Below are 15,942 nucleotides of genomic sequence, written 5' to 3'. Positions count from 1 at the left end.
GCTCTTTTGACACACTCTAAAATATTGTGGATGGAACTGAGCCTGTTATAGCTGCAAGGTAGGGAGCTAACTCCAACTTAATGGACATGCTTTTGGAACTGTATATTCAACAGCCTCTCAGTCAGCTGTCCAAATACTTTGGACCATATATTCTATCATTTTATATATCACATCTATAAATTTTGCATGACCAAATTACAGTGGATGAAGTCTTGTTGATTTTCAAAGTGAAAACAAATTAACGAGCACATACTGCCATCTACTGATAATAAACAACATCAACCTTAACTACAAGTTGCAGATACTCTTGGTATTTTTCTTTTGTTCTATCTCGTGTCCAGTTTATGTAAATGAAATTATGATTAAATAATACATAATTGCCTACGTTTTTGTGGATTATTTTCCACGAGATCATTTTTACAAAATGACTAGCCAAATAAATGTAAACAAGGGTGCAAATTTATTTTAGTAATAGCATACTCTTGTACATTGGTTTTTTTGAGATACAGTGGTACCTTAAAACTCAACTCCAATTGGTTCTGGGAGTGGCGTTGAGTTTTAAAGGCGTTGAGGTTCAAGGTATTTTTTTTACATAAGGATGTTGTGGAACTGCATATATTTTGGGCTTATGTAAAATAATGGGGTTGTTTTTGACACTTATACACTGAAAATAACACAAATATAATATAAAAACACTGAAATACAATTTTAAAACAGTTAAAAATCAATAGAAAATGCAATAAAACCTGCACTTTACCTTTACTTCTTTATTGTTTCCTTACGCTTCTTAACCATGGAGATGCTTGATCTTGAAATACCGTATTCCATTCAGTAAGGGCGCATTTACATAAGAAGCAGCAAAACTGCTCTTGCACTGACTGCTGTTATTTCCTATGGAGTGTGGCAGAGCACAAAGCTTAACATGACTTATTGTCCTAAAACGAGCGAGAGAATTTATGAGCAGTAATAATTAAGAGAAGTTTAGTGGTTATATGTAGTTCTTTTAATACATTAAAATGAAACTGAACACGTTGAGTTTAAGGGAAATGTTGAGTTTAAGGGTACAAATTTTTCGACGAAGGGCGTTGAGTTTCAAAGATTTTGAAAGTTCTGAAAGTTTAGGGGACGTTGAGTTACAAGGTACTACTGTACTTCCACTTTATTTGCAATAGTAAGAACGATTTAATTCTTATCAGTTTATACGATATGTCATTTTAGAGAAATAGCAAACGTGTGATCTGCACAAGCGTGCAATAAAATCATTTTGTGTTACAAATCACACATTTCCACTATTAAGTGCACTATTTGAATAAGTTTGTCAAGTTTAAGCCACGTTAAGAAGTATAACTTATAACTTCCAGCGTATTAAAAATATCCTACAGATCTCCGCTGTACGTTAGGATATGAACAATGTAGCATATTATATTTTGAGCAACCGGCACACAGTTTAAAGTGTGTATGGAGTAGGTCTCTGTGAGTTATTTGGAACATAGCCGACATTTACGACAGGCATGGTTGGAATGATCTGATTGGTGAAGACTCTGATTATTTGACTCGCCGTGGTGTTGTCACGTGAAAGAAACAGGAAGCGGCAGAAATGAGTGTTGTCTATGGTGGAGTAGAAGGGTGAGTTACTGACTAAACTATTGAATTATTATTAAATACTCATTTAATGATAACATTAAATCGTTTTACAGAATTATTAAAAACGTATGTGTATATGGAAACAACTGTTATGATCATTGCCTCATTTTCTGTTTACGGGTTTAATAAACTTAGTAACTTCCTTTCTGTAAAAGCTGAAACATTTTGTAAAATGCATTAAAACACGGATGTTTGTTTTGTTAAATGTATTAAACCTTTATTTAACTGATAAAAGTACAACAAATCTCATGTTTTCACTGACCAACTTAATTGCATTTTGTTAATATAAGCAAAATTAGAATTTGATGTTACAACACATTTGAAAAAAGTTGGCACAGAGGCATATTTAACACTGTTACAGCACCTTTTCTATTAATGAACCTTTTTAATTGTTTAAAATCTGGGGATACTAATTGTTGTAGTTTTACAAGTGTAATTTTGCCCATTCTTTACTCTTGCACCTTTCCCTTATAACGTTATGTGGCTTACTTATTGCTTAATAGATTTTTTTAGGTTGAATTTCTTGATCCAGCGGCAGACTGTGTTAAATGACAACAACTTTCCAAAGCTGTTCCACTTATTGTGAAATTTTTCATAACGGTGTAATTTAAATGTTCTATAAACCTTTCACCCTTATTCTGTCCCTGTCACATCTGGGCCTTTTGTAGGCATCAAATTCAAAATACAAAATTCAGTCAAGTTGGTCTATGAACACATTAAAAGTCCTTTCTTTGTACTTCTGTCAGTTAAATAAAGGTCCAAGAGAATTAACAAATCACATATTCTTGTTTTTATTGCAGTTTTCAAAACGTTCCTTATTCAGAAATTGGTTACCAATACATCATTCTTAACCCATGTTCTGTATACATATATACAGTTTTTGCAATCACACACTATAACACTACAGCTGGGTTAGTTGTTTCAAATGTCCAAGCATTAATTTAGGTTTTACAAATGAAATAAAAGATAAAAGACAGGATTGTTGCAGGGAACTCTGTTAGTCATAACAGGAAATCACACATCGCAGAGAATGATATCATGGTAAAACATACTCTTAAACTAAATGTGATTGTGTGAGAGGAGGAGGCTTCATTCTGGTTAGGGTTTTAGGGAGTTTGATTCTTACACTGGGCTCAGGGCAGGAATTTACCCCACATTGGGAAACCTTATAAATTCAGTTTCTTAATCACTTACATCTGGGAGCAATGTAGAGTATCTAGTCCACATTGTAATTATTTAAGTGGAAATTGGAAGAAAACCCATGATGACAAAGGAAAACATTCAAAACTTCTTGCAGACAAAAGCTAGAGGTAAAGTTTGAACTCAAGTTCACATGACTCATGCTCCTATGTGGCGTGTTACTAGCTGTGCCATCATGCTGCCACAGTGTCATCCTGCAAGTGTATTGTATTATAAAACTAAACTTTATGGAACTCTGTGACTTTATGCTGTACTGACACATTGTATGGATAATGTTATGCTTTTATTTGGTAGAGGCGGCACTCACTCCAAAGCAGTGCTGCTTTCAGCAAGCGGAGAGATCTTGTCTCAGTCTGATGGACCATGCACTAATCACTGGGTAAGGAATATGTATAAAGTATACTCTCTCTCTCTCTCTCTCTCTCTCTCTCTCTCTCTCTCTATATATATATATATATATATATATATATATATATATATATATATATATATATATATATATTGTGTATTGTCTATCTTTCCATGCATAATTAAATTGGTTGGAATGTGTTTTATTGTTTTGCTTACTGTAATCATCTGTTTTGTTCTTTAGTTGGTTGGTGTTGATAAATGCCTCGAGGGCATTAACAGTATGGTCCAAAGCGCAAAGGTCAGCGCAGGGCTGGACCCAGACACACCCATTTATTCACTGGTGAGTCTGTACAGAGCACCAGTCACACTCTGCTGAATTATTGTTTTTGGTTGTCCAAGTATTCAGAATATGTATTTAAAATACAAAACTAAAGTGTTCCTATTCATTTATTTTGGTAAATACTAACGTGACATAAAGGATTTCATAATGGATACAATGCACCTATGTCTGTTTGAACTTAAAGAAAATTAAGGTGTGCTGTGCCACCCAAGTGTCCATAGTTTTTTTTTCTTAGGAATGTTAAAGGGTACCAATATCTCCACCCACACCTGTATGTGTAGTGGACTGTGAACTGTTAGCAATTTAAGGGTTTCTGCAACTGTTTGTGAATAAGAGAAAAAAAAAGTCTGTGTTCATCATTTAATTTAACCTTTCAATCTACACTTATTTGCCCATAATGACAAAGTGAAAACATGTTTTACAGTTTAAAAAAATACATTTATCACAGGACAAATGTTTCTCAATCATTGAAGTTTGCTAAATATTGTGTGTCCACTAATCGCATATTGTTGTCTTTGTCGTAATTGGTTTAAAGATTTTGTATGTGTTGGTATTTAGGGCATGTCGCTGAGTGGTGGAGATCAGCAGGGGGCCATTCAGAAACTGACTGATGAGCTGTCTAAAAGATTTCCCAAACTAAGCCAGAATTATTACATCACTACGGATGCAATCGGTGCCATGGCAACAGCAAGTGATCATGGTATTGTATAAATGGTTAGCTAATATCAATTGTGTCAAAAAAGTGAAATAAAAATTCCCAGCAAATCTATTTGACATTTTTCAAATTAGACAGTTGTATGTCTTCTATTCTGAACTGCAGTTGTGAAGTTAATGTGATTACGAATGGACATCTATCTCATTTACAGTCATTTATGTGAATACACGCCCAGATGCTGGTCACAAACTGCATTTCCTGCTTAGTAACCAGTGAATAGTACAATTAGTAATATAATAGTAATATTATTAGTCATTTTATCACAGGAATCCCGTGGTTATACCATGTCAATGACTTTACTTTGTGCATCTGGTTGATTAAAATCAGTTTCCAAAAAACACTGATTTGCAGGAGGCAAGAACACCATGTGGAACTCAGTGTTCCATGGCACGATTACAGACCAATCATTCTCTCTCGAACCCTAACTATTAAAAAGAGATAAGGGAGGACAGGGTGTACTAATAGTATGTGTTTGGTTACTAATTGTAGTCTTCACTTTCATGAAGCCCCCTGTACATTGTATTAATGATTTAACTTTATATGCACAGTTAACAGTTACCATGTGTAAAATGTGCAAATGTTTCATGAACACACTGATGAAATTATGTATGTGACATTTAGTGTAATATGCATTTCTTACAATAATATACAGGGGTTGGACAAAATAACTGAAACACCTGGTTTTAGACCACAATAATTTATTAGTATGGTGTAGGGCCTCCTTTTGCGGCCAATACAGCGTCAATTCGTCTTGGAAATGACATATACAAGTCCTGCACAGTGGTCAGAGGGATTTTAAGCCATTCTTCTTGCAGGATAGTGGCCAGGTCACTACGTGATGCTGGTGGAGGAAAACGTTTCCTGACTCGCTTCTCCAAAACACCCCAAAGTGGCTCAATAATATTTAGATCTGGTGACTGTGCAGGCCATGGGAGATGTTCAACTTCACTTTCATGTTCATCAAACCAATCTTTCACCAGTCTTGCTGTGTGTATTGGTGCATTGTCATCCTGATACATGGCACCGCCACTGGATGCACATGGTCCTCCAGAATGGTTCGGTAGTCCTTGGCAGTGACGCGCCCATCTAGCACAAGTATTGGGCCAAGGGAATGCCATGATATGGCAGCCCAAACCATCACTGATCCACCCCCATGCTTCACTCTGGGCATGCAACAGTCTGGGTGGTACGCTTCTTTGGGGCTTCTCCACACCGTAACTCTCCCGGATGTGGGGAAAGCAGTAAAGGTGTACTCATCAGAGAACAATACATGTTTCACATTGTCCACAGCCCAAGATTTGCGCTCCTTGCACCATTGAAACCGACGTTTGGCATTGGCACGAGTGACCAAAGGTTTGGCTATAGCAGCCCGGCCGTGTATATTGACCCTGTGGAGCTCCCGACGGACAGTTCTGGTGGAAACAGGATAGTTGAGGTGCACATTTAATTCTGCCGTGATTTGGGCAGCCGTGGTTTTATGTTTTTTGGATACAATCCGGGTTAGCACCCGAACATCCCTTTCAGACAGCTTCCTCTTGCATCCACAGTTAATCCTGTTGGATGTGGTTTGTCCTTCTTGGTGGTATGCTGACATTACCCTGGATACCATGGCTCTTGATACATCACAAAGACTTGCTGTCTTGGTCACAGATGCACCAGCAAGACGTGCACCAACAATTTGTCCTCTTTTGAACTCTGGTATGTCACCCATAATGTTGTGTGCATTGCAATATTTTGAGCAAAACTGTGCTCTTACCCTGCTAATTGAACCTTCACACTCTGCTCTTACTGGTGCAATGTGCAATTAATGAAGATTGGCCACCAGACCATGAAACCTCCCACACTAAAATGACAGGTGTTTCAGTTATTTTGTCCAACCCCTGTATATATACACTTATTAGCCATAACATTAAAACCACCTCCTTGTTTCTACACACACTGTCCAGGTTATCAGCTCCGCTTACTATAAGTTACTGGACTGTAGTCCATCTGTTTCTATGCATGCTTTGTTAGCCCCCCTTCATGCTGTTCTTTAATGGTCAGGACTCTCCCAGGACCACCACAGAGCAGGTATTATTTAGGTGGTGGATCATTCTCAGCACTGCAGTGACACTAACATGGTGGTGGTGTGTTAGTGTGTGTTGTGCTGGTATAAGTGGATAAGACAGCAGTGCTGATGGAGTTTTTAAACACCTCACTGTCACTGCTGGACTGAGAATAGTCCACCAACCAAAAACATCCAGCCAACAGCGCCCTGTGGGCAGCGTCCTGTGACCACTGATGAAGGTCTAAAAGATGACCAACTCAAACAGCAGCAATAGATGAGCTATCATCTCTGACTTTACATCTATAAGGTGAATCTAGGTAGGAGTGGACAGTAGTGGACACAGTATTTAAAAACTCCAGCAGCACTGCTGTGTCTGATCTACTCATACCAGCACAACACACACTAACACACCACCACCATGTCAGTGTCACTGCAGTGCTGAAAACAAATAAGCATAAGAAACAAATAGAATTGTTTAATTTGTTAACATATTACATTTTAAAAGCTATTTAAAATATTTTTTTAAAAAGTTGCTTAACATTGGTGGTTGTTGCAAAAATCCAAAAATTAGGTCATGTTTTTCCCAAAAAGAATTTAAGATGTTACAAAACATTGTTACGTACATTCGCCCTCAATTTTACACCCAACATGTTTGTGTTAAATATGTGAAAGTGAAAATACACAGAAATATTTCCAAATAAGTGAAAATTACAAATTAACATAAGCTCTTCTTCTCCTCATAGGTGGTATAGTGCTAATATCAGGAACTGGTTCTAACTGTAAGCTGGTGAACCCTGATGGCACTCAGGTTGGCTGTGGAGGGTGGGGTCACATAATGGGGGATGAGGGCTCAGGTAACTATCAGTACTACTTCTTTTAACATTATTACTAATATCAAAAGCTTTACTAAGATTTTTCTCATTGTGCTTGTCTCTAGCATACTGGATTTCTCACCTTGCTGTAAAAACAGTATTTGATGCCAAAGATAATTTGGTTCCTCCTCCACATGATACTACTTACGTCAAAAAAGCAATGGAGGATTACTTTCAGGTGAGCAATCACTATGTTTGTTTCTGTTTCTTTTGAATGGTTATTTTGTATGAATTGTGCCATTATTTTTACTCCTAGGTGTCAGATTTGATGGGAATGCTTCCCCACTTCTACAGGAACTTTCAGAAATCACACTTCGCTGGGTTCTGTAAAAGACTTGCTGAAGGTATTGTATAGTGAGAAAAAAGATTTTTGTAATTACTCAGCTAAATATTTGAAACTTAGGTGTCGTGTGTGTGTTTTAGGTGCCAATGCAGGTGATGCCCTGTGTCAGCATGTGTTTACCCAGGCTGGTAAAGTACTAGCACAGCACATAGTAGCAGTGCTGCCCAAAGTACACCAGGTTAGATATGTTGCTGATGTGAACCAGTAAACAAAAATACACTTGATAACCATGCCACATAAACATATCATTTAAACTCACACTGTGTCTTGGTTTCTCTCTGCATCTGCCCCTGGTTAAGGAGCTTTTCTCAGGTCAGCTTGGCTTGCCCATTCTCTGTGTTGGATCTGTATGGCTTAGCTGGGACCTTTTGAAGGATGGTAAGTATTGAAAAAAGAAAGTGTATTTACACTGTTAAAAATTAAGGAAACATGTAATCATCGCAGCATAACACCAGATCAGTTAAATCTGTCAATTTTATGTGCTTGGGTGCAAATAAAAGTAAAAACGGATGCACTAGAGAGGCAACAGCAAGACAACCACCAAAAATGGAAAGGTTTTGCAGGTGGTGGCCACAGACAATTACTCTCTCGTTCCTGACTGATTCTTCTCCTGTGTCATTACTGGTAGCATGAGGCATTACCTGCAGCCCATTCGGGTTGCGTAGGTAGTCCAGCTCCTCCAGAATGGCACATTGATACGTGCCATGGAAAGAAGATTTGCGTGTCTCTCAGCACAGTCTCAAGAGCATAAGCAAAAATGGTATCTGCTTCTTTGTGAGAGGAAGAACAGGAGGAGCACTACCAGAGCTTTACAAAATGACTTTCAGCAGGCTACTGGTGTGCATGTTTCTGACTAAATTGTAAAAAACAGCCTTCATGAGGGTCCAGTGTCCTCTAGTGGAGGCTTGTGCTCACAACCCAGCACTTTGCAGCTCGATTGGGATCACCAGAGAACATCAGAATAAGCAGGTCTGCCTTTGGCCCCCACATTCTCTTCACAGATGCTAGTGTTGATGCCATTGACTGGCCCTTATGTTCCCCAGACCTGAATCTAATTGAGAACCTTTGGGGTGTAATGTATCAGTGCATCTGAAGTAGCACCACAGACTATCCAGGATCTTACCGATGCCCTAACAGTGCAGTGTGAATTACAACCTCATTATGGCTGATTAAGTGTAAATTGATGGCACTTGCAAATATACACTGTACATTAAAAAAAAATCCACAACTCAAAGTGCACAAACACAAGGGGTCTTTTCCATGCAAATATCAATTGGTCAGTTTTTGGTCAATTTTGAGTTCTTCATAAGGTCAAGTATAATTGCCATTTTATTAGAATGCTAAGTGTCTGTTGGAAAAGCATTAATGTGCTTTGCCTGGTTTATTTGTGTGTATACAAAAACATACGGTGATATAATATATAGTGTAAATGGTTGTATTTACATTTTTAGTGCTGGGTTTCAGAGGGAGGCAGAGAGTCATTTTTACTTGCTTAATAATTGTGAATGACTAAAGCTTAATCCCTTACTGGTTGAAACATGATTCCATTCATGGTGCATCATCATTATTATGGTATGGCCTTGTGTCTGAACATAGGATCAGTTAATACATTGTGGTAATGGAATTCATTGGATGAATAGTTATGTATGCTAGTAGAAGTACAATTAAAGCAAAAGAATGTCAATACATCACATCCTGCACGTTTGCCTAAATTGGTTTCTACAGGCAAAAAAAGTTTGGTTAGTTTGGAAGTTAAAACATTACTGCTTTTCCATAGAACTCATTTACAGTTGTAGTAGTTGCATACAAGAAAGCTTATATATTAAAGGTTATTTTAAGTATTAAAGTAGTAAAACCCATTTCTGCCATTCAACATCAGCATGGTGTGAAACCTACAGGTCCTTCTCAAAAAATTAGCATATTGTGATAAAGTTCATTATTTTCCATAATGTAATGATAAAAATTAAACTTTCATATATTTTAGATTCATTGCACACCAACTACACACGCGAGACAGATCTTAATGCTGCCAACCAAGCACCATCACACAAAAGCAGCATCACACAAAAGCAGCTTAGGTTTTACATTTTATGTTTTACACTTTTTACATTAAACGAGCTATTAACCTAATCATCTGAATCAACGAATTAACTCTAAACACCTGCAAAAGATTCCTGAGGCTTTTAAAAACTCCCAGCCTGGTTCATTACTCAAAACTGCAATCATGGGTAAGACTGCCGACCTGACTGCTGTCCAGAAGGCCATCATTGACACCCTCAAGCAAGAGGGTAAGACACAGAAAGAAATTTCTGAACGAATAGGCTGTTCCCAGAGTGCTGTATCAAGGCACCTCAGTGGGAAGTCTGTGGGAAGGAAAAAGTGTGGCAGAAAACGCTGCACAACGAGAAGAGGTGACCGGACCCTGAGGAAGATTGTGGAGAAGGGCCGATTCCAGACCTTGGGGGACCTGCGGAAGCAGTGGACTGAGTCTGGAGTAGAAACATCCAGAGCCACCGTGCACAGGCGTGTGCAGGAAATGGGCTACAGGTGCCGCATTCCCCAGGTCAAGCCACTTTTGAACCAGAAACAGCGGCAGAAGCGCCTGACCTGGGCTACAGAGAAGCAGCACTGGACTGTTGCTCAGTGGTCCAAAGTACTGTTTTCGGAAATCAAGGTGCCAGAGTCTGGAGGAAGACTGGGGAGAAGGAAATGCCAAAATGCCTGAAGTCCAGTGTCAAGTACCCACAGTCAGTGATGGTCTCAGGTGCCATGTCAGCTGCTGGTGTTGGTCCACTGTGTTTTATCAAGGGCAGGGTCAATGCAGCTAGCTATCAGGAGATTTTGGAGCACTTCATGCTTCCATCTGCTGAAAAGCTTTATGGAGATGAAGATTTCATTTTTCAGCACGACCTGGCACCTGCTCACAGTGCCAAAACCACTGGTGAATGGTTTACTGACCATGGTATTACTGTGCTCAATTGGCCTGCCAACTCTCCTGACCTGAACCCCATAGAGAATCTGTGGGATATTGTGAAGAGAAAGTTGAGAGACACAAGACCCAACACTCTGGATGAGCTTAAGGCCGCTATCGAAGCATCCTGGGCCTCCATAACACCTCAGCAGTGCCACAGGCTGATTGCCTCCATGCCACGCCGCATTGAAGCAGTCATTTCTGCAAAAGGATTCCCGAACCAAGTATTGAGTGCATAACTGAACATAATTATTTGAAGGTTGACTTTTTTTGTATTAAAAACACTTTTCTTTTATTGGTCGGATGAAATATGCTAATTTTTTGAGATAGGAATTTTGGGTTTTCATGAGCTGTATGCCAAAATCATCAGTATTAAAACAATAAAAGACCTGAAATATTTTAGTTGGTGTGCAATGAATCTAAAATATATGAAAGTTTAATTTTTATCATTACATTATGGAAAATAATGAACTTTATCACAATATGCTAATTTTTTGAGAAGGACCTGTAATTGCCCAGTGCAGCCACAGGAAGTCTGATATATATAAAACCATGCTCAGGTTGACTGCACACTGTGGTGAGTCTGTGGCTTCCTATTTTCTCAGGTTTTACTCAGGTCCTCTCAGAGACCAAGAAGTCTGGTTACAACCATTTTCAGAAGTACAGTCTTCTCACACTGCGTCAGTCATCTGCTGTAGGTGGTGCCAAGCTGGGAGCCCAGAAGGCTGGTGCTGTATTGCCACTGGACTACTCCACTAGTGCCAGTGTGTTTTTCAGTCACTCTTTCTCCAATCAGTGATCACTACAATGAGGGATAATAAGGACACATTAAAATAAAATAGCCTTTTTTTAATGAAGGTTAATCTGCCTCATTGCAGTTGAGCAAAATCAGAAAGGTTATCCCCAATCACTTCTACTTGTAGACTTTTATAATTGTTTTAAATGGTGCTTCTACTTTAGATACTTCATACAACTCAGATTTACCCATAATTTCTTTTTGTAACATTTGAGAGGGACAATGAGGGAAATGATAGCAAAAGCATTTTGTTTACATAAAAATAATGGTTATATGGAACAAGTTTATATGTCACATTCCTTTTATCTTTGTCATTAAACACAAATCAGTGGAAATGTACTGTACACTGATCAGCCATAACATTAAAACCGCCTCCTTGTTTCTATACTCACTGTACATTTTATCTTCTTCACTTACCATATAGAAGCACTTTGTAGTTCTACAGTTACTGACTGTAGTCCATCTGTTTCTTTGCATGCTTTGCTAGCCCCCTTTCATGCTGTTCTTCAGTGGTCAGGACTCTCACAGGACCACTACAGAACAGGTATTATTTGGGTGGTGGATCATTCTCAGCACTGCAGTGGCACTGGGAGAGTCCTGATCATTGAAGAACAGCATGAAAGGGGGCTAACAAAGCATGCAGAGAAACAGATGGATTACAGTCAGTAATTGTAGAACTACAAAGTGCTTCTATATGGTAAGTTGATCTGATAGAATGGACAGTGAGTGTAGAAACAAGGAGGTGGTTTTAATGTTATGGCTGATCAGTGTATATGAATGTCTAGAGCAGTAGAGAATAAAACTGGTAATTATCTGGTAGATGTGTATTCTTTTCTGTGCTAATGATAAATTACCATTAAAAATCTTTTTAATAAAAATATATTTATACAGTGTTTCAATTTCCTAATATAAAAACTCTGCAATACTCTTAAAGACTCACAAATCACTATAATATACAGAAGAAATGTACCATACAATCTGATCTAATCCTAATTACATTTGTGATTAGTATTTTATTTATACTAGCCTGGGGGTGCAGTAGTCTAATATGCTAGCCCACCACCAGTAGCTATAATCTAGTCTGGCATCTACACAGACATGATTGGTATTTTTAAAGAGGGGTGGAATCGGAGTGGACGCGTCTATAAATAGGATAAACCGGTTGACAAAAATTAGAACTAATGTGGATTTGTGTAAAATGCCATTTTTAACAAACATGATTAGACTGCAGGTCCCAGTGTAAAAATTAACTCTTCTGACTTAATGATTAGCTAATGTTGTTCAGAGTAGCTTTGAGTTACCGTTTTCAAAACGTTTGTCATATTTAACTGTAATAAACTGCTGTAAACTGGACTGAGTTAAAATAATCACTTATGCCGTTCAGGTGGCGCGGCGGTAAAAACACACACTTGCGCACCAGAGCTGGGATTTCGAATACATCGTATTGAATCTCAACTCTGCCATCCAGCTGGGCTGAGCGGCCACATGAAAAACAATTGGCCTGTTGTTCATATAGGGGTGGGGTATTAAGCCGGATAGGGTCTCCTCATAACTGATGCACTGTGACCTCTGCTGGCTAATTGATGGCTCCTGCACAGAGGTAGGGAAAGAGTGCGGATCAGGGTGTGTACACAAGGCTGATTCGCATATATGCACTCGCCTAGTGTGGGTGACAAAATGCATACGGCTGCTGCCCACATGTGGGTTAGCTTTGTTCTCCTCAAGTCATCAGAGTGGATGTTGGCATTAGTGGAGAGGAAGCATGACGCAATCGGGCAATTGGACACGCTAAGAAGTCGGGAGAAAATGCATAAACAAAATATTTAAAAAAAAAGAATCATTTATAATGCAAAACTTGTTCTGGTCCAGCCATTTATGTTTGTTATAGCATTCATGTAGGCATGTCATCACCATGCCAACAGTACATTATCTTACCACATCACTGGTAGCTTCCCCACTGCCATCCAGTCCCACACAAAGTCCCTAATGTAACCCAGAAGGTGCTGGCTCCGGCTTTCTGAGAACTAAACTGGAGCTTGGATGTCTCTAGGGCCTTATGGTGCTGGCAAAAAGGAAGAACTACGGCATCCTACAGCTAGGAGCGATGTAGTGACCGGTCAGCATGTCCCTTTTTGTAATTTGCAATAAAAGCAAGAATCACATTTCCTAAAACACTCCAAAAGTTGGTACAGAGGCATGTTTACCAATGATGCTTTGTTACAGCTTTCCTGTTTATTTAACTTTTTAATCACTTGGGAAGAGCTGCATAACAGTCTATGGTCACTGTTGTCTGATTCTCCTCTTCATGGCATGCCATACATTTTTAATAGTAGACAGATCTGAACTGCAGGCATGCCAGTTAAGCACATGCACGCTGTGTCTACAAAGCAACGCTGTTGTAGTGCATGATTAATGCCTGGAATTGTCTTGCTGAAATAACCATGGAGTTCCCAGGAAAAGACATCACCTTGATGGTAGCCTGTGTCTCTCCAAAATCTCAGTATACTCCTCAATGTCAACAGTACCTTCACATGTATGCAAGTCACTTATGCCATGACAGATGTTGGTTTTGGCCCTTTTTGTTAATAACAGTCTGGATTATACTTTTATATCTTTGGGACAGACAACTGGACACCCAAAATCATGTTAAAACATGGACTCATCTGACCACAGCACCCATTCCCCTCTGAGATGAACCCAGGCCCAGAGATGGTCCTGCATATAATTGATTTATGACTTTCTCTGTGTAATACGAGTTTCAGGTTGCAAGTGACAACAGTTTTCCAAAAAATACTCCTGAGCCAATGTGGCTATATTTATCTCAGTATCATGATAGTTTCCCATGCAATGCTGACTGAGGGCTCCAAGGTCACACATTTTCAGCAGTGATTTCTGGCCGTGCTTTACACAAAGATCACAAAGAATTCATGAAAAGATTTACATGTTTGGTATAAACAAATGTCTTCTGAGTTCTTTTTTTCCCTGTATTGTGTTTGGCTCTGACCAGACTGCCAGTTGCTACTGATAATCTACCACCACCATATTTTACAGTTGGGTTGGCATCACATACAGTGGTGTTCAAAAAAATAGCAGTCCAACACCATTAACCTGATAAATCACTGTTTTTAGTAGAAGTGATTTTTCTACATAGCAAAAAATTTACTTGAAAGTGTAGTAGAGTAATAAAAACAAAACAAACCCAACAATTACGACATGCATGCCAATCATTCTGAGTAATCGAAGCATTGATTGAAAGAGGGTTTTCAAAATAATAGCAGTGAGGAGTTCAATTGGTGAAGTCATTCATTCTGCAGAAGAACGGGTGTCAATTTTGGCCCTTATTTAATGTAGGAGGGTGGCAAATGTTGCACAGGTTGGTCATAGCTCATTTCCTTTTGAAATACTGGGTAAAATGAGTTGTTCCAGACATTGTTCTGATGAACAGCGTACTTTGATTAAAAAGTTGATTGTAGAGGGAAAAAACATACAGAGAAGTGCAGCAAATTATTGGCTGCTCAGCTAAAATGCCTTAAAGTGACAACCAAAACCTGAAAGACGCAGAAGGAAGCGTGGAACTACTGTTCAAATGGATCAGAGAATAGCCAGAATGGCAAAGGCTCAGCCAATGATCACCACCAGAAAGATCAAGGAACATCTGAAGTTACCAGTGAGTACAGAAGATGATTAAGTGAAGCCAATTTACCAGCAAGAACTCCTGCAAAGTCCCGTTGTTAAGAAAAAGACGTTTCCTGAATGGGTTCAAATTTGCCAAAGAACACATTGACTGTTCCAAAGAGAAATGGCTGAACATTTGTGGACTGATGAAAGCAAAATTGTTTTTTTTGGGTCTAGTGGCCGTAGACAGTATGTCAGACGACCCTCGAGCACTGAATTCGAGCCACAGTACACTGTGAAGACAGTAAAGCATGGTGGTACAAAATGATGATATGGGGATGTTTTTCATACCATGGTGTTACGCCTATTTATCACATAAGAGGGATCATGGATCATTTTAAATATATCAGAATACTTGAGATCATCATGTTGCCCTATGTCGAAGAAGAAATGCCCTTAAAATGGGTGTTTCAACATGACAATGACCCAAAACATCTTGGTTACAAACAAGATTGAGGTAATAGAGTGACCAGCCCAATCCCCTGACTTCAATCCCATAGAGAACTTGTGTTCTGATATCTGAAATGCGTTCTTTTGAGGCAAAACCCAAAATTGCAGAAGAACTGTGGAATGTAGTCTAATCATCCTGGACTGGAATAGCTGTTCAGAGGTGCCAGAAGTTGGTCGACTCCATGCAACACAGATCTCAAAAACAATTGTTATGCCACTAAATATTAGTTCAGTAATTTTAAGTAAAGTGAAACCTCAAACATTTTTTCATGTTATAGATACATTTTTTTAGTTTTTAAAGAAAAATGCTGCACTGCTATTATTTTGAACAGCCTAATATTCATTTTTCTTAATTTTCTGTAAAGGATTAACACAAACTGGCTACATTTTGTTAATGTTTTGATTTAGAATTGAAAGTGTAGTATTTTCAGTGCGTTTGCATTTATGGAAATAAAAGTTATTATAATGATTGTGCTTTATTCACTTTTTTAAAGTCACTGCTATTTTTTTGAACACTACTGTAAGAGTGACCAGCTCA

The 15,942-nt window shown here is 38.6% G+C and overlaps 1 protein-coding gene across 1 annotated transcript; it reads left to right on the top strand.

Annotated features, from left to right (window-relative positions):
* The first annotated feature begins 1,566 nt into the window (after positions 1 to 1,566).
* nagk (N-acetylglucosamine kinase) lies at positions 1,567 to 11,685 on the top strand. The gene is made up of 10 exons (XM_062994245.1): positions 1,567 to 1,626; positions 3,139 to 3,223; positions 3,437 to 3,535; positions 4,094 to 4,235; positions 7,041 to 7,151; positions 7,235 to 7,347; positions 7,426 to 7,513; positions 7,593 to 7,690; positions 7,812 to 7,890; positions 11,089 to 11,685. The coding sequence occupies exons 1-10, from the start codon at positions 1,598 to 1,600 to the stop codon at positions 11,280 to 11,282; spliced, it is 1,038 nt and encodes a 345-aa protein (XP_062850315.1). The 5' UTR covers positions 1,567 to 1,597; the 3' UTR covers positions 11,283 to 11,685.
* The last annotated feature ends 4,257 nt before the right edge of the window (positions 11,686 to 15,942 follow it).

This window comes from Trichomycterus rosablanca, chromosome 4, assembly GCF_030014385.1.
Source record: "Trichomycterus rosablanca isolate fTriRos1 chromosome 4, fTriRos1.hap1, whole genome shotgun sequence".
Taxonomy (NCBI): domain Eukaryota; kingdom Metazoa; phylum Chordata; class Actinopteri; order Siluriformes; family Trichomycteridae; genus Trichomycterus; species Trichomycterus rosablanca.
This window is presented reverse-complemented; position numbering and strand designations above follow the sequence as displayed.

Excerpts from the sequence above, each read along its gene's own strand:
- nagk (XM_062994245.1), top strand. The coding sequence starts at position 1,598 with ATGAGTGTTGTCTATGGTGGAGTAGAAGG. Across the intron at positions 7,152-7,234 it reads AATGGGGGATGAGGGCTCAG|CATACTGGATTTCTCACCTT; the intron begins GTAACTATCAGT and ends GCTTGTCTCTAG. Across the intron at positions 7,891-11,088 it reads CTGGGACCTTTTGAAGGATG|GTTTTACTCAGGTCCTCTCA; the intron begins GTAAGTATTGAA and ends CTATTTTCTCAG.